Genomic DNA, 24,022 nt, shown 5'->3' with positions numbered 1-24,022 from the left:
GAAGAGGAGGCGGGAAGGGATAAAGAGAAATCTGGACTGAGACACAATTGCTCCACCCACCACAGAATCTCCCTTGTTATGAACACTGGGACTGGAATCTGAAAAGATTAGTTAGTTAGTTTAGTTAGTTAGTTAGTTAGTTAGTTACATTTGTTTACTGGAATTGTACACTGATCAGTATTGACCAATTTCAAGCTCAACCCGGGTGAAATACAAAACATTTCACAAACAAAAAAATACAGAACTGTAAGCAGTAATAAAGTAGTGTAGACTAATTACATGTGTTTATACATTCTAGTGAACAAGCACGGGCAATGTACAATCACACAGACTGTAATGTACAATATATACTTTAGTTTCTAAAGTCGGTCAATCTTCAGTGAATCATGAGATAGTAGAAAAGACTCAGAAAGGAGACAGATTAGCTAATATATCCTGTGTTGAAGTAGGATCATTTGGCTTGGATGAAGAAGTGTTTTTTGAGTTGCAGTCTGAGTGTGTAATAAATGTTGATTTGCTTAATGTCAATGGGGAGAACTTGCCAAAGAGTAGGTGCCTGTCAGGAGAAAACATGTGCAGTGGTGTGGAGTTTGGTTCTTTGTGTAATGAGAGTTGGTGTGGCTTGTGAGTAGTGTCTCAGGTTGCATGAGAAGGTCTTTTCTTGAAGTCTAGCTGCAAGAAGCATAAATGTGTGAAGGTGGAATAGTTTGTGGAGTTGGGATCCTAAAAGCAAGTTAGATCTTTCTTTTATGGGTAACCATTTGGCCTTTCTAGGGTGATACTATAATGTTCACAGAAAGTTGAGTTTGTAATGAATTGGCAGATGCTGTTAGAGAAAGTCTGTTCTGTGGCAATGTTTTTCTTAGCAGCAGAAGCAAAAACTGGGAGCTCATATTCAACTTCAGAAAGGAGAGCTCCTTTGCCTATGACTGCTCTGACTGCCTGGGATAGAAAAGGGAAGACTGTTTTGGCCCAGAAGAGAAGGGAGTTTATTTTGGTTCTCATTTGTCTATGTGGAAATGCAAATTTAGTAACTGATGAAGTCACAGTCCTAGGTATTTGAAGGTGGAAGTTGTCCCTGTAGAGTAGTTGTGTAGGTCAAAGATAGCTAAAAGGTTGTTTGCTTGGTGAATTTTCTGTGGAGTTCCAAAAACCATAGTTTTGGTTTTGGTGAGTTTGAGGAGTAGTTTATGGTTTATGAGCCATTGTTTGAGCTCATATAAATCTTGTGAGTGCGAGAGTGACCTTATCAGTGTATCAGTATAGAGGATTAGTGGAAGATGGGGGAGATCATAAGTAATTGTGTTAGTGAATATGAAGAACAGGGGAGGGGAAGAATGTATCTTTGTGATACACTTTTGGTAACAGGTGCATAGTCTGACTGGAAGGATCCTGTTTTAACTCTAAAGTGTCTGTCAGTGAGGAAGTTTTTGAACCAGGGAGCAACATCTTAACCGATACCAATTTCAATTAGTTTGTTTTGGAAAATATAGTGGTCAGTGATGTCATATGCCTTTGTCAGGTCTATAAATAGGGCACCTGTAAAGAGGTCACTATCAGAGTTTAGCAAGATGCCATCAATTAGGGACAAAGTGCTGTCAAAGTACTTATCCAGGCCATAATTCATAATGTTTGGAGGACAGCAGGTGATACTGCTGGACATTAAGGGAGAGTTGGGTGTAGACTATCTTTTCAAGAAGTTTATGGATGAATAAGGAGTGTTGACATTGAGTCCAGACTGACCTATGGTACCACTGAATTTTTTTTCATGTGTAATACAGCCTTAAGAATCATGAGAATTAAAAAGGCCACATATCTATGAATCCTGAGAAATTCACTGACAGACACCAGAGATTGGCTGGAAAAGCTAATGAGGAACTGTTGGTACATGTCTACTTTGACTGGAGGACAAAACGCTCTTCCCAGGGCATAAACTAAAAGAAATCCTAGGAAAACTATTGAGTGAGAAGGGATAAGAGATGAATTTTGCAAGTTCACTTGAAACCCCATAATGAGGAGTTTCTGAAAACTTGTCTTAACTCCTGACAACTGGAAAAAGAGTCAGCAAATGTAAGACAATTGCCTGCATAGGAAAAAAACTTGAATGCCTTGAAGTCAGAAATAAGTAATTACTGGAAACAGATACTTTGTAAATACCCTTGGAGCAACAGATAGTTCAAAGGGTAGGACAGATAACAGATAGTATAAACCAAATGTAGAACATTTTAAGAAATGTCTGAAATGTTTGTCACTGGTAATGTGATGGTATACATCTTTTAAGTCTTGGTTTACCATGAAAGCTAGTGATGGGATACAATGTAACAGAGTCTGCATGGATAACATTTTGAACTTTGGGTCCTTGATAAAAAGACTGAAAAAGGAGAGGTCCAACACTGGTCTCCAAGTTCATTCTTTATTTGGCTCCAGAATAATCCTTGAATAAAAATCCTTTCCTTCTGCCAGAAATGCACTGGGTCTATGACATCTTGGTATAAGATGAATCCCATGAAAAGGAGGTAGAGAGTCCAACTGCCAGCTGTAATCCTGTTGAAGGACTTTCAAGGCTCATTTGTTTGACATAATCTGGTGTCACACAAGAAAATGAAGACCCAGAGAAATTTAGAAATTCCCAGCAGGAAGGAACATGAAAATGCAAAGAAGCATTCTGACTTTCTGGACTGCACTTGATTTTTTCTTTCCCATTTATTTATTTATTTATTTATTTATTTTTGAGCCACCTTAAGCCTTGCTTTGTAAAACCCTGCTTATTGGCATATTGGTACTTAAACTATATTTAAAAAGGGAGCTGAAGTGGAAATTTTTTTTATTTGGTTTAAAAAAAGGAAGGTTGAAAGATTGATGTCACTCCTTGACTCAAAGTTTCACTCTCTTCAAATCTTTTTAAGAACTTTCGCTACAGGAGGGCCAAACAGAATAACCATATCCAAGGGAGAATTTAAAATCTCAATCTTAACATCTCTGGTAAATTTTGAGAATGTAACCAAGCAAATCTCCTCATGACTAGCACAGACTTAGCTGCTCTTAAGACAGAGTCAGAATCATCATAGCAACACTTTAAAGAATGTTTAATTACATAAGAAACAGATGACATAGAGGGATTCAATTAATTCTTTGCTCCTGAAAGAAGGAAGGTTATCAGTTAACTTTTTCATTCTCTCAAAAGACACAAGCCAAAACTTTAACATTTAAGCCTGACAGTTTAAAATTCTGAATTTTAATGTGGCAGAAGAATACACTTACTTCACAAACCTATCAGAAGCTTTCCTATCCTTGTCATGGGGATTGGGTTTATAGTTAGTAATCTGTTTAACAGCAACATTTTTAGATAAGAAAGTCACTGCAGGGTCCGATTAAGGGTTAGAAAATGGATATTTGTGAGTCTGAGATACCTTGTATAATCTGTCAGACTTTCTAAGAGCAGGGGGCTAACTTTCAGATAAACTACAAACTGTCATGAAAACATCCTCAAAAGCAGATAAAACGGGAGGGCTATCTGCAGATTATGGAATGTCCAATTGTAATAAAAATTGTAATTTTGTGTGAAAATAGCAATTCTATTTTGTGTCCATTGAAATTACTCTTTCATTTTAATTAACGTCTCAGAAAAAGACTAATCTGGAGATAAATCTCATTCCTCAGAACTGGAACCTTAAAGGAGAACTACACACTAAAACTGAAAACAATGTTTTTCAACATATCTTGAACTTTTCTGTATTATTAATACTCTGTATCAAAGTAAGTGGTTATTTTTTTAGGTTGTTATACACTAAAATGCCTTGAAAGGGGATTGTCATGGGTTACATGATTTTGTTTTACAGACAATGTCTTCTCCTTCCTGATGTCATTTTAGAGGGATTGACTGTGGTTTTCTTTTTTTTTTATATAATTCTCTTTATTGCAATTTTCAGAAAAAAAAAAAAAAAAAAAAAACACATCAGAGAACATCAAAGAAAATACATATAACAAAACAAATTACAAATCAAACTATATACAAGTTCTACGTTGCCCACGAGTCTGTTATATAAGTTGTTCACAGTATGGTATAAAAAAGATGCTGTCCATACCCAAAGGAGCAAGACAAAAATAAAAAGTCATTTAAGTATGTGATCAGACAGAATGCCCCAAAATTCTTTAATAATTGGCTTGTGCTTAATATTGTGAAACAAGTATTTGTGAGCCTTGAGGTGTTTGATAGCTATGTGTTTAAAACCCTCCCAAGAGAGAGAATGCCTGGTTTTCCAATTTAGGGAAATGTAATATTTAATTAACATGAAAATGTGAATCAGTACTTTACATTTCCTTTCAGATAAACCCGGGGGTGGAATATGCAGGATGGTAAATTCCCATGAGAGGGTGGATTTTTCATATCCGATTTTCTCAAGTATCACTCTCAAGGCACACCAAAGTTTATAGGAACACTTGCAACTCCAAAACAGATGAAGGATATCATCAGTTTGGTTCGAGCAATAGCAGCATTTAGGGGATTGATTAGGGTAAATCTTACTTAATGCTTCAGGGGTAAAATACGCATTGTTGAGAATCATCAGCTGAGTATATTTTAACTTATTGAAGGGAATGATTTTGGAGCTTCGTTTTACAGCCTCTGTTATTAAACTTTGGTTTATGTTGGGGTTACTTTTTAACCAGAATTTTGAAATAATGAACTTATTCTGATATCTGAGTGACATGATGACCTTGTATACATTTGAGGTCATCTTTTTCTCACTGAGCAGGAGTTTCTTTAATGTTCTACAAGCTGAAATATCTTCATCTGAGACCAAGACTGTGGTTTTCTTTCTCAACAACTTAAAACAGTATTGTGACTGCCTACGTTTTACTTTCAGTATCAGTCTGCATTTTAATTACTTTGCTTCCTTTGATTTTCATTAATGGCCACTTCTGCTACAGCAATTTAAAGAATGTTTGAATGACTAGCTTGAAAATGAAGCTGAGTTAATTTTTCTTTTCAAAGTAACAACTATAATTTAGTGCTATAGTATAATAATGCTGACCCTGTGATTAATAGGTGTTATTTGGGCTGAGATGTTCTTGTTACATTCACAAATTTTAATGTTGTAGCTATAATTAGACTTTTTGATGTAAATCTTTCTTTCCCAACTCACTGCTTGTTTCAACAAAACACTGTGTGCTAATGCAAACATTTCTAATACAAAACACCAGGAGAAACATACCTTTATAGAAAATATAGTTGATAAAAATGCAAAATCAAATACTAATATAAAATAAGAAGAGTAAGATGAAAATGGTATCTTTCTTTGAGGCACTCGTTTGATTAATGGGAAAGACAATTAATTTGTAAATATTTATTTATGTATTCATTTAGTTCACATTTGTTTACGGAGAAAATCTGACTGGGTCAGAAAGAACCCATTTTCAGTGAAAGCCCAGGGAGAAAAGCTCCAGTTACAACAGATAAGTACAATCTATATATATATATATATATATATATATATATATATATATATATATATAGTACAGTTTTTATACAGATAGCAAAAAGTTTAAAAAGTTACAATCTTTATACAGATAACAAAAAAGTTGAAAAGTTAAAGTTACATACAGAGATGTAAATATTATACTTAATACAACTAAAGACAAATTGTCCGAGTTACAGGCGAATAGGTACATTGATATGAGATAGATAGAAGTACTAAAGTGACTGATAAAGACAGGCAAGTAGAAATGGGTAGTGAGTAAGATGAAAGTTGCAGAAATATCAGATCTGGTTACGATATTAGCCTAATTAAGCAAAGTGGGAATTTTTTTCCATCTGAAAACTAAACTTGAAAGCCTTGTTTTTGTTCAGACTCCATGCTACACTTTATCTAAGGTGTGATAATGGCAATTTGTGACTGATACGGTACATTTAAATGCCATTGTTTTCTTAATGGCTTTCTAGATGGAATAAATTATCTAACCTAATAATTCTGCCACTCTTAGCAGCCTTTATGATGCAACAGATGAGACAAATACAAGAAAGAAAGGCAGAGAGAAATAAGTTAAAACACAAAACAAATGGAATAATTATTGAATTATGTGTTTTCTGTATATGATGTGTGCAGTGCTGAAGTATAGAGAAGGAAAGTCACTTTTTGGAAAGAAAAAACTTGACATTTGGGTGGAGTTCTCCTTTAAGCTTATGGAGAAAACCCTGAAGCACAACATTCTCTCTTTAACCCCTGCTCTTCTGACTGAAAATCAGAAAGACAGGGAACTATTTCTTTTCTTTTCCGAAGAAAAATCAAAGTAAAAACGGTTTACCTTTATATTGTCGATCACACTTCATCGACTGGCCACTTAATCGACTCATTTAAGCGAACCAAAACCGCAAAAAATTTTAAATGTCAGAAATATTTCGACATTCGACATTTCTGGCCGTGCCACACCTCCACACCATTGCTACCATGGGTCAAAAAGGGGCGAGGTTTTGTTGTTCACTTATTTGGAATTCGACGTTGGAGACGTTCACACTTTGGTATTCGCAGAAGTCATTTCAACCATATTGGGATCGACAATGTAAAGGTAAACCGTAAAAACAGAAATAAATTTCATGGTAAGTCCTAGCAAATCTTCCCTCTCCATAGAAATATATACATGAGAAGCTACATTTTAACTTTCTTGTTTTCCTTTGCTGGGAGACTCCTTGTAAAAAGGCCAACCCAAGGAAGTCATCTTATCCTAGGACTTGGGCTCTCTTTCCTGGCTATGTCACAGACCCTCATCTACCTTTTAACCCAAGACTGACAAGACTGACTCTCCCTTGCTTGCAGTGGACCACAGCCTCAGAGGATGTATCTAGACCCCAGTCCTTAGTAGCTGTAGGTGCTACACCAAAGGGACAGGGAAAAATGATGAACAGTATGAGTAAACAAGACAGGCCACAGCAGAGTCATCCTTAGGTGGCTAGGGCATAGAAGGAGCTGGCTTGACATCCAAAGACTCCCTAAAAACCTTCTTCTTCTGCTTCTTCTTCTTCCTCCTGCAGTCAGGGGAAGGAAGAGCCAAGAAGACAGGTAACTGGTCCATTGGTCCAGCCAAGAAGGAGGCATCGAAGACAGGTAGAAGAGTCTGCAAGAGTTGGTAAACTTTGTGACAGCCCAAAAAAGTGGCTTTGAAGTAAAGCAGATACTGATAGTTCCCAAAAGTCCTACTCTTAACACATACACAGTCTATAACAATATGAAGAAAGTTCAAATAAACAGATTTTAACACAAAACGTTCACACATGCATTCACATAAGTTAAATCCCAGAAAAAATTACTCAAAACAAAGTACATTTTCTTGCATAAAAATATTAAATTCACAGAAAAAAAATAAAACAGTGGAAGGTTTTCCCTGTCTGGCTTTGAAGAATCACTTCCTGATGGTCAGTTCCATGATGCCTGCAGAAGGAGCATATTTTCACAGCAAGAAAGCTCTGAGCCTTATGGCACTCTAACTGCTTTTTATGTGGAGCTTTGCTCATGCTCCAAGTAGCTAGTGTGCATGAAAGACACCCTTAAGCTTTGAAAACTTGGCCAGTTGATCATATCCTTGTCAAGATATAACTTGAACAACTTAGGCTACTGCAACACTGATCTGATAATGAACGTCTATTGTTTTCTGTTGTCCCAGAGATTCCTCTAGGAAAACAATCAGGTTTTTCCTGACAATTCTCTTCCATTACTTGCCTTGCAGTTGCTTGTAGGCCAACAGGTTAGCAATTCCCTGGAGATTTCCATTTTTTTCTCCCATTTTCATACAAAGATATTACACTTGCTGTTTGTCAGTTCTTAGGCACTTTAGAAAAGACCAAGGTTGGACTGAAAACCTCTGTCTTATAATCTGTCAGGACTCTAGGAGGCAGGTCATCTGGTTGCTGTGCATCATCTTCCTTTACGGAAGTCAGTTTCACAATCAATATCCTCTTCTCCAGCCTGATATCTGTCCACTGCCCTCTACATTAGGCACTCTCATCTCACTTCCACTTATAAGATTGAAGCACAGCATTCATTTAATAATGGTGTTGTTTTCCCAGTGTCCAGCGACTTCCCTCCTGTCTTTGCTCAGCCAGATCAGGTCTGCTTCCCATTCACATTTCCTTTTTTCTGCTACAAACCTAAAGAAGCCCGTTTCCTTTTCTTGACACATTTTGCCAAGTCCCTTTCAGCTTGTGCCTTTGCTGCCCTTACATCTCTCTCTCTTTTTCCCCTTCTGCTTCCTTCGTGATTTTGTGCCTTCTTCACCTCCTTTCCATCTCATGCATGCTTTGTCTATTTTGCATTAAGCTGCAATCCTCACCTTTCTGTGTAGCCAACTTAGCCTTCACCTCTTTTTATATTTACCTAAAACGTTTACCCACAGCACTAAGTACTACATACCCAATTCCACACCACAATTCTTGTCATTGTGGTCTTACCATTCCACACATAAAACACACACACACACACACACACACACACACACACACACACACACACACACACACACACACACACACAAAATCACTGTATGCTAAAAGCACCTTTATCCAAATATTCCTGAATTTTCCCCTCACCTTAGTGAAGAGCACATTCAGAATGTCATCTGTTCTGGAATAGTCCCACACCACTGGGTTGAACTCCTCATGGTCCAAGCCTTAAATCAACTGCCACTCCTTCTCTACTCTGGAGCTTGGAATCTCTTATCATGTTCATATTAATAATCTCCCACATGCATTACCCTCTTGCTCTTATCCCAAATTTACTCCGCCCTCCAGTCTCTCATCCTCCTCCATTGTTGTGTCTGAGATCCAAAACACTATGCTGATCTGCCAGATCACCCCACTTCCTAGGGCATTTACCCTTGCTTTTGACCCTGGCTACACCCACAGGGTGGCATTCATTCTACTCTATGCCTTCACATTTGATACTCTCCTTTTTTGTAGATTTTTACTCCACATCCACTCCTCCCCCAAGTCTCTCCATGTCTCCACCCTCCCATAGTCCCTTCTTGTATTAGTGCTGGTAGCTCCCTATCCTCCTATGCAATCCTTTCACTGCATAACAATTCTACCCTAGCCATGCTTTAAGTTACCATTATTTGTTCTTGTGTTATATTTGGTGATTTTCCTTTTTTACTGTTCGATTACTACCCCCTTATTATATTTCTGTGATATCTGTCCTTCTCCTGTCTTATTTTAAAAAGTACAATCAAATTAGAATAAAGTGTCATGCAATCTTTATGAACCTGTTCAAGAACAGTTTTATACTTCTTAAATATGCATCAAATATACTTGCAATTAACGTTTTAATTCTATAACCATTCATTCATCAATCCACAACTACTTTTTCTCATTTTTGTACATGGGGTCTGGGTGTCACTTCAACAGTGACAATAATCTAGAGCCAGGGTTTACACCGCTGGGTGGCTAGCCCTGCAGTGGTAGTTATTCTGCACCACATATTTGCACATGCACACACTCACACCTATAGCCAATTTACAGTATCCAATCCACCTATTGCATGTCTTTGAAATGTGGGAGGAAACCAGAGCACCCAGAGAAAAATCATGCAAACAAAAGAAAGACATCCAGTCTCCAGAAGGCACCCCAGCTGAGAATCGAACTGGGGAACCTCTTGCTGTGAGGCGACAATGCTATCCACTGTGCCACTGTGCCACCCTACTTATAATTCTACATATAGATGTATAACTCTGTGCCTATGGCTCAGGGCACTGATGATGAAATTCTTTAGGCCAGTGCACTTACCCAGTTACAAAATTAAAAAAAAAGCAAAATCTTACCATCAATGCATGCAGTGCTTCTTTTTCCTGAGGTGACTGAATTTTATGGGCTAAAAAACGTACTGCAATCTGCGAGCTGCAGAAATAAAAGAAACCCTTGCTAAGTCAAGATTTTATGGTAAATTTTGCTAGTTTAATTATGCAGATGAACAACACACTTCAAATTACATACAGTTAATTGTTAACTGTAAACACTGTCAAATGACAATCACATTTTTAAACTAGAGTTTTGTATCATATCCAGAAAAAAAAAAGAAGTTATGTCTTACCATAACGTTCCATCTGTGTTGTTGATCTTCATTCATTCATTACTGATGGGTTATCGGTTCCGTCCTCGGAACCGAGCCGGCCAATATCAAGCTCGCATCAGCCAAAAACTCTCGAGCCAAGGTCCTACCCAGAATGCTCTGCTCCCTGTTACTTCAGATCAAGTTTGTAAGTTGATAGACAAAAGTTGAGGCTACCTCTGGTCATAACAGACCTACAAGAAAGGAGTACATGAGATCAACCAAGAACCTTCGGAAGGGGGACGGAGGGTGGGAAGTAATGAATGAATGAAGATCAACAACACAGATGGAACGTTACGGAAAGACATAGCTTCTTTATCTGATGGTGTTAATCTTCGTTCATTCCTTACTGATGGGACAGAGTCCCCAGCTACCTGTAGTCCTAGGTGGCCCTCATGGAAGGACATTCCTGAGTACCATGGAGCCAAAGGAAGCTCTACCTCTGGGCCAAGTCCAATTTGTAATGAAGAATAAAGGTATGAGGTTTGGCCCAAGTTGCAGCTGAGCAAATATCATTGAGGAAGGCCTTAGTATGGAAAGCTGCTGAAGTTGCCATAGATCTTGTAGAATGTTCTTTGACTCTATGAGGCAAGGTGAGACTATTTTTGTTGTAGATAAAGGTGATACAATTTCTCAACCATGAAGCCAATGTAACTTTTGATACAGGATGACCCCATCTGCGTCCAGAAAAAGCCAGAAACAGTTGGTCAGATTTATGGGTAGAATTTTGTTCTGTCCAGATAAAATCATATTTGCCTATGAACATACAAGGAGTGCAGGCAATACTCTCCCTTGTTAGAATGGTTAGGAAAGAACACTGGGAGATCAATAGACTGGTTGATATATTGCTCTGACACCACTTTTGGTAAAAAGGTAGAATTGGTTCTCATTGATACCCTATCCTTATGGAAGATAAGATAGGGATGTTTGATGCATAAGGCCTGAAGTTCTGACGATCGCCTGGCCGATGTCATTGCAATCAGAAACAAAGTTTTCCAAGAGAAATATCTTACATCACAAGTGGGAGACATTACGACAGTAGACACATAAGTCATGGCCATCGGAAAGCAGTAACTTATGGCCACAATCCATGCACTGATTGAAACCAACAGAACTTTTCTTATCTGACATAGCTGTTGTGGAGAAGAAGCACAGTAGCAAAACGAAGAATAACGGCTACTCAAGAAAAAGGGTAAAAAGAGAAAAGGAAGGATTACCAACGATGGTAATGGAGAATTACTACAAGGTAAGAAAAGAGGGTAATAAAGAGAAAATACTAAAGGGAGAGAGTCTAAAGTGTGCAATAGGGTAGGAAAATATTAAAATAAACTTTTGAGAAAATTTTAGAGTAATAACAATATATAAACTGTCAAACAATTAGACACTTAGCTGAGAGAGTGGCTTGACACGGCTGTTCAGCAATGCGGCAAACGAGATCTGAGGTAACAGGGAGCAGAGCATTCTGGGTAGGACCTTGGCTCAAAAGTTTTTGGCTGATGCAAGCTTGATATTAGCCGGCTCGGTTCTGAGGACAGAACCGATAACCCATCAGTAAGGAGTGAACGAAGATTAACAACATCAGATGTAATAATTTTCAACAACCACTACATAATAATTTGTGCAAAAAAGACCATCTACTGCAGCAAAACACTCTAGCACAAAAGCTTTTTACCTTCAAAGACGTTTTGAACAGTTTATTCTACCATCAAACATACACAGATAATAAAATCATAATTTAATTGCATCAGTTAGCCATAATCAAAAGCAAACCACTAAGCATCACTGCATCATAAACAATGTTATCATGGACTTACATTTTCATTTCCTTCTTCAGTCCTTTGGTGTACATGGATTCAAAAGTTTCCTTTCCCCAACATCTCTTTAACATTTTCACCTTTACAGAAAGATACCTGTTCCAAGACTGCAAACTTTTTAAAATAATGATGCCATCCTCTACATAACTTACCTCTATGAGATACTATAACAAGAGTGTCTCTCATTTCCTGCATCTCCCAAATATGTATTTATTCTCAGTTATACTGTGTGCTTTGTCACTTCAGTATAACACGTTTTCATGCATTCACTTGGGCAACATAACACTGCGGCTTTTGCCGGCTTTCCTAATGTCCAGTCACTAATTTCTTTCCAAGCAATTTGTTAAATCTGTCCAAAACATCATCTGTTTTAATTTGAACAGAATGTGCATTCCATCACTTCACACTCTACCTTTTACACTACTATGTGCTCCCTGTTTTTTGAAAACTAGTAGTGTAAGCTCTTTGCTCTTTCATATACTTAGCTTTCCTCAGAATTAGATTCTTAAACAACTCTTTGATGCTTAAAAGCCTTGCATACAGATTCCCTCCCAAATGGTATCTGTCCTGCACTCAGTTTTCAGTAGTATGTATGTTCTTTTCTTATCCTTTCACCTTATTATATCTCTTCTGTGTTTATTCAAGCTTACTCTTAATTATTATTCTCTGCTGAGCTTGGTGGCACTACTGAGTGGTGCCAAGGTACAGAGAAGACTCTGAAAGAAAAGCTTCACAGGTGCTACGTAGGCTAATTAAATACATGGAAAGAAGATGTGCATCTATAAACTGACACAGATAAATAACTAAAAGGCTAGGAAACAACATAGTAATAGTAAAAATAATGCACAATAGCATAGGGCTGATACAGAACAAGATAAATTAGTTGGATATCACAGAGGTCTAACATACATGGGGTAAGGCGGGAATCAAGTTTGAAGGCACAGAATAAGGTGAATGAAGAAAGAGGGAGATGCAGCCACAAAGGGGACAATGAAAGATAAGCCAAGGAAGGACAGATGCAAAGAGTAGTGGAAAGCGATAAGTGGGAGGGACAGCCAGAAGTGGACATACAATAGACAAAATGACAAGGTGAGTGAAGTGGGTGGGGAGGGACACTCAGTAGGAGAAGCAGAAGGCAAAAGAAGGGGCTTGTAGGAAGTTCACAGGAGGGATGGGGAATACAGCAGACAGATCAGAGGGATGGAAACAATCAGCAAAGGCAGTGATAATCCCCTTTTTTCATCACTCTTGACAAAGCTAATTCTTTCTTTTCAGTAAGTACTGCTTGATTAGCTGCTGTCTAATCTAATTTCAGAATATCTCCCTAAACACTTCATCCACAAATCACAAGGGTATACTTTAGCAGTTTCCTCTCAAGTGTTTGGCAGTGCCCTGTACAGATGCAGGCACCCTGAGTTGACACTTTTCCTGAAAAAAATCAACCTTGAAATTTCACCAATACCCAGTTGTACAGAGGGCAACTAGTTCTCAGTGACAAGCAAAGCCTCCAGAATTGCAAATCAGATACTTCTGACATTACTTTGTAGTCTCACTGCAATTGCCCAATCAGTAATAAAAGGGGTTGTTGCCATGGATATGAACTTTCACACTATCTCTGTTACCAGCTTTAGGGATATAGGCATCCTGAGGCATTGTGGAAATCGCCTCTTGTTTACTGACAACCAGCTAATTCTCAAACAAACTGATAAGGTATGTGATAGATGTATTTAAACAATGTCACTGGAAGCAAAGCTCTCACATAAAAACAGCCATACTGTCAATCAGGTTGGCAGTTGTACACACAGTGCACCCATTACACACAGTACAAAGCAAACACAGTCGCATATATGCTGAGGCACTTAAATATAACCTTCCTAAACCCCAAACACCTCCTACACAAAGTACACATAACGATACCCTCACAGTCTCTGAATACACTCTTTCAAAACAACACCCATATTAACACATACAGCCACATCTCATGAAGCCTCTACTTCTAAGCCAATACAGCAAGGTACCACACAATCCAACATTCTGGTTATTGGAGACTCCATTGTGACACACTCTCACCAGGCTAAGTAAGGAGAAAGTCATGGTCACTTGCTTATCAGGGGCCATGATCTGCCACATTACACATGAACTCAGGTAAGTGGACCACAAGTACCAGTATGACTCAGTCATAGTCCATATAGGTATAAATGACCTGAGATGCACCTCCCTAGACTACATGAAGAGAGACATAGCTCTCAGAATATGTGTCCCTGGCTTATATTGACCTAGCAATGGGAAGTATTTTACCTTCAACAAAGATAATACCACAACATGAACAAAAGATGCCTGACTTTAATGGGATAATTTCTGGTGTCATTCTAAGGGGGTGCAATATTTGTCAGCATGGAAAAAGACAGTCAGCAGACCACACTGTTTTGCCAGGGATGGTCTGCATCTCTCCCCCCCCCCCGCTGGCTTTCAAATATTAGCTAAAATACTGCCCCCCTGGCTTTTTTTTAGGCAATACCAAACTGAAAGTACTTTCAACATAGCAAATCAAAACCAAAAAAATGTAAAGTTGTTACTGCTCAATGCTAGGAGTCTAAACAAGAAACAACACTCCCCACCGGCTCTCCTCATCCTAGAGAATTCTGACATCTGTGCAGTCACTAAGACATGGTTTAAAGCCAAGCTGAGCACACCAGCAGTACAAGGCTATAATGCCTTCCACACATTTTGACCAGCTACTACATAGACAGAGACTAAAGGTGGAAATGTCTTGTTTGACATAAAAAATAAATATGCCTCAAGGCTGGTCAAACATGACAATGCTCTTGAGCTTCTCCACATTTAAATCACTGTAGACAAAATCCCATACCACTTCCTTGCAAGCTATAGGTCCCCTTCTATGACCCAGGAAGCCCACAACATGTATTTAAGTATATTGGGAAACACTCACCATCCAACCCAATACCATATTTATGGATGGCTTTAATTACCCTACTATTAAACTGAACCATATACGACAGCAAATGTGCAGGCATAGTAATTATGGATTTGTAAACACAAACTCCCTGGAAAAGATTGTCAGTATGCCAGCTATGGGCAAAACCATGCTGGATCTGGTCCTCACTAATATGGGAGTGTGCTGCACACTCCCTAGTGTAATGTTTTCGCTGGTGAGGTCAGACCAGAAAACAGTCTCCTTTGCAGTAAAATAAAACCTAGAAACCAAGCTTACCCTGGAATGTTCAGGAACTACTCCAAGGCTAACTTCCTACTATTAAGTGATAACCTAGCAAAATTTCTAGTCCACATAAACCCAGAAAATACTGCTGCCTACATGGAACTGTTCACTGAAACTTTATACAAGTATGCTAATAGCTGCACAGAGGCAGCTGTACCCATCACAAATAAATACATAACTAACTAAACAACAAGCCACCATGGTGGAATCACAGTATCAATAGGCACTACAGCAGAAGGAAGAAAATCATTAAAAAAAAAATTAGGAAGTGTAGCAACCAGCAGAACAAAATCACTCTCATGAGACTAAACAAACATAAAAATACTGGTCGAAGAAGGAAACAGTCCGTGCAGCTTACAGTTAGCAGAAATGAAATGCACAAACTTGAATACTGTGCACTGTGAATACAAAGTAAATACAATGGTAAAAACCACTCAAAAAACAGCAGAATAGCGTAATAAACTTTACTCGATACACGCTTTCGTCAGAGACTTCTTCAGAATGCATTAAAGATCCACAATCACTGTTTAAATAATCACATCAATGATTGACATCCAATCATTCAATAAATGTGAACATATTCTTAAAAAGACATACTAATTAAAAAATTCCATTGCTATATTTTTATCAATGGATAGTTTGTTGTTTTTTAAAAAACATTTGATGTTAATTGAGTCATTTAGACCGGGGGGTTTGTCTGATTTCAATCTTATTTGCCACAGAGTCTCCCTCTGTTCGACAAAATTTTTGAAATCACCCCCCCTCAAGTCTGATTGACAAACTTCTAGTACTGAGAAAAGGAATTTTTTGAAATTGTGACAAACTAGAGAATGTTTAAATAAAGCATTATTTGTGTCCTTACTTTTAATACTGTACAGATGTTCACGTATTCTAGTTTTTAAACATCTGGTTGTCATTCCTATATAGAATGAGGTGCAACTATTACAAAAACTGATATATATAACACCTTTGGTATTACAGTTAACATACTGTGGTACCTCAATAGTTCTATCCATGGTGTCTATCACTATATAGGGGCCTTGCAGAATGAACCTGCACATGTTACATCCGAGACAAGGAAACATACCCTTCATTTGTGTGGTGCTGATTTCTACAGCTTTACTATGGCCATTGCTTTCTAAAGCTCTCTTAATGTTGTAGGTGTTCCTCAAAACAAAATTGGGCTGTTCCCCAACTATTTGACTAATGTCTAGGTTCCCCTGTAGGATTCTCCATTTTTTTCTCAAAACTTGTTTAATGTGTTCACTGTCTATAGTCATATCCAAAGAACAGACTACTTTTTTACTTGCTACATCATTTAATGTTCCTGAAGTAGAAAAACTATCTTTGTTGTTTAATATAGCCTGATAGTGAGTACTACGTTTTTCCAACACTTCTTTTTTTATGTTTTCCAAAAGCAAGGTGTTATATCCCCTATTAATGAACATTTCGGTAATGAAATCCATTTCCTCATAAAAGTCACTATCTTTTGTAGTCATTCGACTTGCTCTTATGAATTGCCCTTTTGGTATATTCTTTATAGTATGGGTTGGATGTCCGCTTTTGAAATGCAAGTAACTGTTGGTGAATGTTTCTTTTCTAAAGATGCCACTATGAAATCTTGATTCTGACAAATCCCACCAAAAGAGAATATCTAAAAAGTTTATTTTCAAACCTATTTCTCCCTTAGTAAATTTTAAAAATTCAACTGTGTTGTTAATAGCTTTAAGAAATTGAAGAACTGTATCATTATTTCCTTTGATAATAAATACCAAATCGTCCACAAATCTGTAATATAATAAAATATTAAAGACGTTTTTTATGGGTTTAAGAAATTCTTCTTCCCACCATGACATTACGAGATTGGCATAAGAAGGAGCAGCTGATGACCCCATGGCCACCCCTCTTCTTTGTCTGTAATAAGTGTCACCAAAAATAAAATAATTGTGGTGTAATAAAATATCCAGAAACCTACAAATAGTAGAAATCTGTCGGGTTTCGTATTTTTTATTTTTACTTAGGAACTGTCGTATAGCTTCAACCCCTTCCTCATGGGGGATGCATGTGTATAAAGAAACCACATCCAAACTGAAAATAATGTGTTGAGTGGGATCAAATATATTGCTCTCATTAAATTCTTTAAGTTTTTCTAAAAAATGCCAAGAATCCTTAATGAATGATTCTTGTTGTGAAACCAATGGTCCTAAAGTGGCATCTATAATTAAAGAAATTCCCTCTGTAACTGAATGAGGTGATGAGACGATAGGTCTAAAAGGGGGATCCATTGAATTTTGTGTATCTTGGTATTCGAAGAAAGTCCCTATTCGGGGATTATGGATCACACAAAATTCGTACACTTCCAAATTTATCTCACTAGACATGAGGGCGTCGTATAAAAGGGAATGAATGATTTTAAATTTCTTATTTATCTCATAAAGTGGAACTACCTCATATTCATCAATGTTATTTAATATTTCAAACATTTTCTGTTTGTATGACTCTTGTGTCATTATAACTAGGTTCCCACCTTTATCACTTCTCATAAATCTGATGGTATCATTTTTCTTTCGCAATTCGTTAAATGCCTTTCTGTCTTTAAATGATAGATTGTGATTAACTTTAATGTTCTTATCTAAAGTGTTTTCTAATTCCTGTATACAGATGTCCTCAAACACTTTCATAGAGTGATTTAACTGTGGATTAAAAGTGGAGGGTTTGATAAGACTTTTTTCTGTCATGGAAATGTCGTGCATCAAATAATGTAAATTTAGTTTTCTCACATATTTCTTGACATCCACTATAGTTTTGCTATAGTCAGCTCTCTTTGTTGGCACAAAATTAAGGCCAAGTTTTAAAACATTTATTTCATGCTCATTAAAAACTGTATCAGTTAAATTAATAATTTCAAAGTCATTAGTTTGCAGATTTAAGTTTCGTCCGCTGAAGAACTTGATCCCAGGAATGTACGACTCCTGGTTGACATTGTCCTTTTTTCCAGGGGTGTTTTCTTCCCAAAAAAATTAGATGTTTTCAATGCTTTGGTAACAGAAGCTTTGTTGACACAGCCTGTTTTTCCTTTTGTAGTGTTGTCTTCATTAGAGTCATTCAATAAAACGCTATCAACTGGTTCAGCCTCCACAGAATGGACAGCTTTATCATTAGTAGCCAAATTTAAAGCCGTGTCCGTACTGTTAGTTTTGTTAAGACCGTTTATCAGTCCAATGGCATAACTAGTGTTACGGCCAAGGCTTTTTGTCTTAGGGCCTTGCATTGCGTGATAATTACGCATGTTGCCCCTTTCAGGCAGCTGCCTTTTAAAGTTATTCTCTCTATGCCCTGGTACAAAATGATTGAAAGCAGATTTAGATTCATAAGCTGTAATGTCCCTTAATAACTTCGAATGTTTTCTGTTAATAACCTCCCCTGCATACTTTTCTACGTCGTCACTCATTTTATCAAATAATTCCGCTTGTTTGTTTTTGTCAAGACATATAGTTTTAAGTTCACTTTCCAAAAAACAAATGTCTTCCTTTAAACACTTTATTTTTTCTAGATTGTTGTCAATCAGTAATCTCAAAAAGGACTGCCCTGCTTTGTTAAAAAAATTAACTAATACTTGAAACATCGGGTCTCCAATAGAAACACCGTTGGGGCATTTGAAAAATCTCAACCCCTTTGGTGTTATACCAAGCTCTAGACATCGCTCAAAATAACAATTTTCTATAAAAATAGAGCGGTGTTTTTTCAGCAAGTTACCCAACAGTTCAATTTTCTGGTTAAACACCTCGTTATTAATAGTGAGTACATACCCCGTTTGTCCACCAAAGGGATTGTCAAGACAGTCCAAAATAGGTCTTAAACCAGGTTCTTTCCGTTGTAATAATCCACGGTCACCTTCTGTATTGCCGCTAACTCTTGTTAGTTGATTTCCAGAACGAAAGTTGGTCTCGCTGGTATCGACAACTGTATCCAGCTCATGGAAAGACCCCATTGGACTTGAGGCGTTCGCCGCATTTGCCGCTGGATGTGAATTAGGTTTAGAAGCGTTAGCTACTAAAAACTTCAAGGAATTCTGGATGTTAATAAGAGTAGCAATAAGCAAATCTTGTGTGTTCGGTGGATCCGAACCTGGTGTGGGATGAATGGTGAGGTTTAAAAGCTGTTCGTCACCTTCCTCGGCCATCGGAGATTAGTGCAACAACCAAATAAATTCCAAAAAAAACAGAACCATAAAAATACTGGTCGAAGAAGGAAACAGTCCGTGCAGCTTACAGTTAGCAGAAATGAAATGCACAAACTTGAATACTGTGCACTGTGAATACAAAGTAAATACAATGGTAAAAACCACTCGTGCATTTCATTTCTGCTAACTGTAAGCTGCACGGACTGTTTCCTTCTTCGACCAGTATTTTTATGGTTCTGGTTTTTTTTGGAATTTATTTGGTTGTTGCACTAATCTCCGATGGCCGAGGAAGGTGACGAACAGCTTTTAAACCTCACCATTCATCCCACACCAGGTTCGGATCCACCGAACACACAAGATTTGCTTATTGCTACTCTTATTAACATCCAGAACTCCTTGAACTTTTTAGTAGCTAACGCTTCTAAACCTAATTCACATTCAGCGGCAAATGCGGCGAACGCCTCAAGTCCAATGGGGTCTTTCCATGAGCTGGATACAGTTGTCGATACCAGCGAGACCAACTTTCGTTCTGGAAATCAACTAACAAGAGTTAGCGGCAATACAGAAGGTGACCGTGGATTATTACAACGGAAAGAACCTGGTTTAAGACCTATTTTGGACTGTCTTGACAATCCCTTTGGTGGACAAACGGGGTATGTACTCACTATTAATAACGAGGTGTTTAACCAGAAAATTGAACTGTTGGGTAACTTGCTGAAAAAACACCGCTCTATTTTTATAGAAAATTGTTATTTTGAGCGATGTCTAGAGCTTGGTATAACACCGAAGGGGTTGAGATTTTTCAAATGCCCCAACGGTGTTTCTATTGGAGACCCGATGTTTCAAGTATTAGTTAATTTTTTTAACGAAGCAGGGCAGTCCTTTTTGAGATTACTGATTGACAACAATCTAGAAAAAATAAAGTGTTTAAAGGAAGACATTTGTTTTTTGGAAAGTGAACTTAAAATTATATGTCTTGACAAAAACAAACAAGCGGAATTATTTGATAAAATGAGTGACGACGTAGAAAAGTATGCAGGGGAGGTTATTAACAGAAAACATTCGAAGTTATTAAGGGACATTACAGCTTATGAATCTAAATCTGCTTTCAATCATTTTGTACCAGGGCATAGAGAGAATAACTTTAAAAGGCAGCTGCCTGAAAGGGGCAACATGCGTAATTATCACGCAATGCAAGGCCCTAAGACAAAAAGCCTTGGCCGTAACACTAGTTATGCCATTGGACCGATAAACGGTCTTAACAAAACTAACAGTACGGACACGGCTTTAAATTTGGCTACTAATGATAAAGCTGTCCATTCTGTGGAGGCTGAACCAGTTGATAGCATTTTATTGAATGACTCTAATGAAGACAACACTACAAAAGGAAAAACAGGCTGTGTCAACAAAGCTTCTGTTACCAAAGCATTGAAAACATCTAATTTTTTGGGGAAGAAAACACCCCTGGAAAAAAGGACAATGTCAACCAGGAGTCGTACATTCCTGGGATCAAGTTCTTCAGCGGACGAAACTTAAATCTGCGAACTAATGACTTTGAAATTATTAATTTAACTGATACAGTTTTTAATGAGCATGAAATAAATGTTTTAAAACTTGGCCTTAATTTTGTGCCAACAAAGAGAGCTGACTATAGCAAAACTATAGTGGATGTCAAGAAATATGTGAGAAAACTAAATTTACATTATTTGATGCACGACATTTCCATGACAGAAAAAAGTCTTATCAAACCCTCCACTTTTAATCCACAGTTAAATCACACTATGAAAGTGTTTGAGGACATCTGTATACAGGAATTAGAAAACACTTTAGATAAGAACATTAAAGTTAATCACAATCTATCATTTAAAGACAGAAAGGCATTTAACGAATTGCGAAAGAAAAATGATACCATCAGATTTATGAGAAGTGATAAAGGTGGGAACCTAGTTATAATGACACAAGAGTCATACAAACAGAAAATGTTTGAAATATTAAATAACATTGATGAATATGAGGTAGTTCCACTTTATGAGATAAATAAGAAATTTAAAATCATTCATTCACTTTTATACGACGCCCTCATGTCTAGTGAGATAAATTTGGAAGTGTACGAATTTTGTGTGATCCATAATCCCCGAATAGGGACTTTCTTCGGAATACCGAAGATACACAAAAATTCAATGGATCCCCCTTTTAGACCTATCGTCTCATCACCTCATTCAGTTACAGAGGGAATTTCTTTAGTTATAGATGCCACTTTAGGACCATTGGTTTCACAACAAGAATCATTCATTAAGGATTCTTGGCATTTTTTAGAAAAACTTAAAGAATTTAATGAGAGCAATATATTTGATCCCACTCAACACATTATTTTCAGTTTGGATGTGGTTTCTTTATACACATGCATCCCCCATGAGGAAGGGGTTGAAGCTATACGACAGTTCCTAAGTAAAAATAAAAAATACGAAACCCGACAGATTTCTACTATTTGTAGGTTTCTGGATATTTTATTACACCACAATTATTTTATTTTTGGTGACACTTATTACAGACAAAGAAGAGGGGTGGCCATGGGGTCACCAGCTGCTCCTTCTTATGCCAATCTCGTAATGTCATGGTGGGAAGAAGAATTTCTTGAACCCATAAAAAACGTCTTTAATATTTTATTATATTACAGATTTGTGGACGATTTGGTATTTATTATCAAAGGAAATAATGATACAGTTCTTCAATTTCTTAAAGCTATTAACAACACAGTTGAATTTTTAAAATTTACTAAGGGAGAAATAGGTTTGAAAATAAACTTTTTAGATATTCTCTTTTGGTGGGATTTGTCAGAATCAAGATTTCATAGTGGCATCTTTAGAAAAGAAACATTCACCAACAGTTACTTGCATTTCAAAAGCGGACATCCAACCCATACTATAAAGAATATACCAAAAGGGCAATTCATAAGAGCAAGTCGAATGACTACAAAAGATAGTGACTTTTATGAGGAAATGGATTTCATTACCGAAATGTTCATTAATAGGGGATATAACACCTTGTTTTTGGAAAACATAAAAAAAGAAGTGTTGGAAAAACGTAGTACTCACTATCAGGTTATATTAAACAACAAAGATAGTTTTTCTACTTCAGGAACATTAAATGATGTAGCAAGTAAAAAAGTAGTCTGTTCTTTGGATATGACTATAGACAGTGAACACATTAAACAAGTTTTGAGAAAAAACTGGAGAATCCTACAGGGGAACCTAGACATCAGTCAAATAGTTGGGGAACAGCCCAATTTTGTTTTGAGGAACACCTACAACATTAAGAGAGCTTTAGAAAGCAATGGCCATAGTAAAGCTGTAGAAATCAGCACCACACAAATGAAGGGTATGTTTCCTTGTCTCGGATGTAACATGTGCAGGTTCATTCTGCAAGGCCCCTATATAGTGATAGACACCATGGATAGAACTATTGAGGTACCACAGTATGTTAACTGTAATACCAAAGGTGTTATATATATCAGTTTTTGTAATAGTTGCACCTCATTCTATACAGGAATGACAACCAGATGTTTAAAAAGTAGAATACGTGAACATCTGTACAGTATTAAAAGTAAGGACACAAATAATGCTTTATTTAAACATTCTCTAGTTTGTCACAATTTCAAAAAATTCCTTTTCTCAGTACTAGAAGTTTGTCAATCAGACTTGAGGGGGGGTGATTTCAAAAAATTTTGTCGAACAGAGGGACACTCTGTGGCAAATAAGATTGAAATCAGACAAACCCCCCGGTCTAAATGACTCAATTAACATCAAATGTTTTTTAAAAAACAACAAACTATCCATTGATAAAAATATAGCAATGGAATTTTTTAATTAGTATGTCTTTTTAAGAATATGTTCACATTCATTGAATGACTGGATGTCAATCATTGATGTGATTATTTAAACAGTGATTGTGGATCTTTAATGCATTCTGAAGAAGTCTCTGACGAAAGCGTGTATCGAGTAAAGTTTATTACGCTATTCTGCTGTTTTTTGAGTGGTTTTTACCATTGTATTTACTTTGTATTCACAGTGCACAGTATTCAAGTTTGTGCATTTCATTTCTGCTAACTGTAAGCTGCACGGACTGTTTCCTTCTTCGACCAGTATTTTTATGGTTCTGTTTTTTTTGGAATTTATTTGGTTGTTAGACTAAACAAACAACTCGGAGGAAAAATAAAGTCTATCAAATCCCAATTTGAGGCAAATTTGGGCTCCCAGGCCAAGGAGGACAACTTCAAGGCATTCTTTAGCTATGTTTGCAACCTCAAAGGCAATACACAATTGTGTGCAGAGCTGATTGTTAATGGAGTCACCAGTATTAAGCCAGAAGATGTAACAAACCTATTGGCAGACAATTTCAGCTCTAATTTTACCCCTCTCCTCCCCCAACCTCCCGTCAGGGAAATACCCTGTAATATAACTCCCTCTACTTGTATCACTAGGGAACAGGTCTGCAATGCTTCTCTCTCTCTATCTCTCTCTCTCTCTCTCTCTGTAAGGCCAAGAACACTGCATCAATGAGCCCAGACAAAATCCCATAATGCCTTCTAAATAGGGTGAAACATAACTTATCAGACCCTCTGGAATCACTATTTAACTGTAGAGTTCAAACAGGCTGTATGCCTAACAAATGAAGAACAGCAACAGTCATCCCTGTG

At 37.2% G+C, this 24,022-nt stretch overlaps 1 protein-coding gene across 1 annotated transcript in view; it reads right to left on the bottom strand.

Annotated features, from left to right (window-relative positions):
- LOC122816478 (ADP-ribosylation factor-binding protein GGA1-like) overlaps positions 1-24,022 on the bottom strand; it is a 1,452,484-nt gene that overhangs the window by 1,088,255 nt on the left and 340,207 nt on the right. Inside the window, exon 3 of the mRNA XM_044089299.1 lies at positions 9,805-9,880. Coding sequence (XP_043945234.1) covers positions 9,805-9,880 — 76 coding nt within the window. The remainder of the gene's footprint in view (positions 1-9,804; positions 9,881-24,022) is intronic.

This window comes from Protopterus annectens, chromosome 12.part0 (assembly GCF_019279795.1).
Source record: "Protopterus annectens isolate FY-2018-M chromosome 12.part0, PAN1.0, whole genome shotgun sequence".
Taxonomy (NCBI): domain Eukaryota; kingdom Metazoa; phylum Chordata; order Ceratodontiformes; family Protopteridae; genus Protopterus; species Protopterus annectens.
Note: the sequence above shows the minus strand (reverse complement) of the source record. Positions and strands in the feature narration are given on the sequence as shown.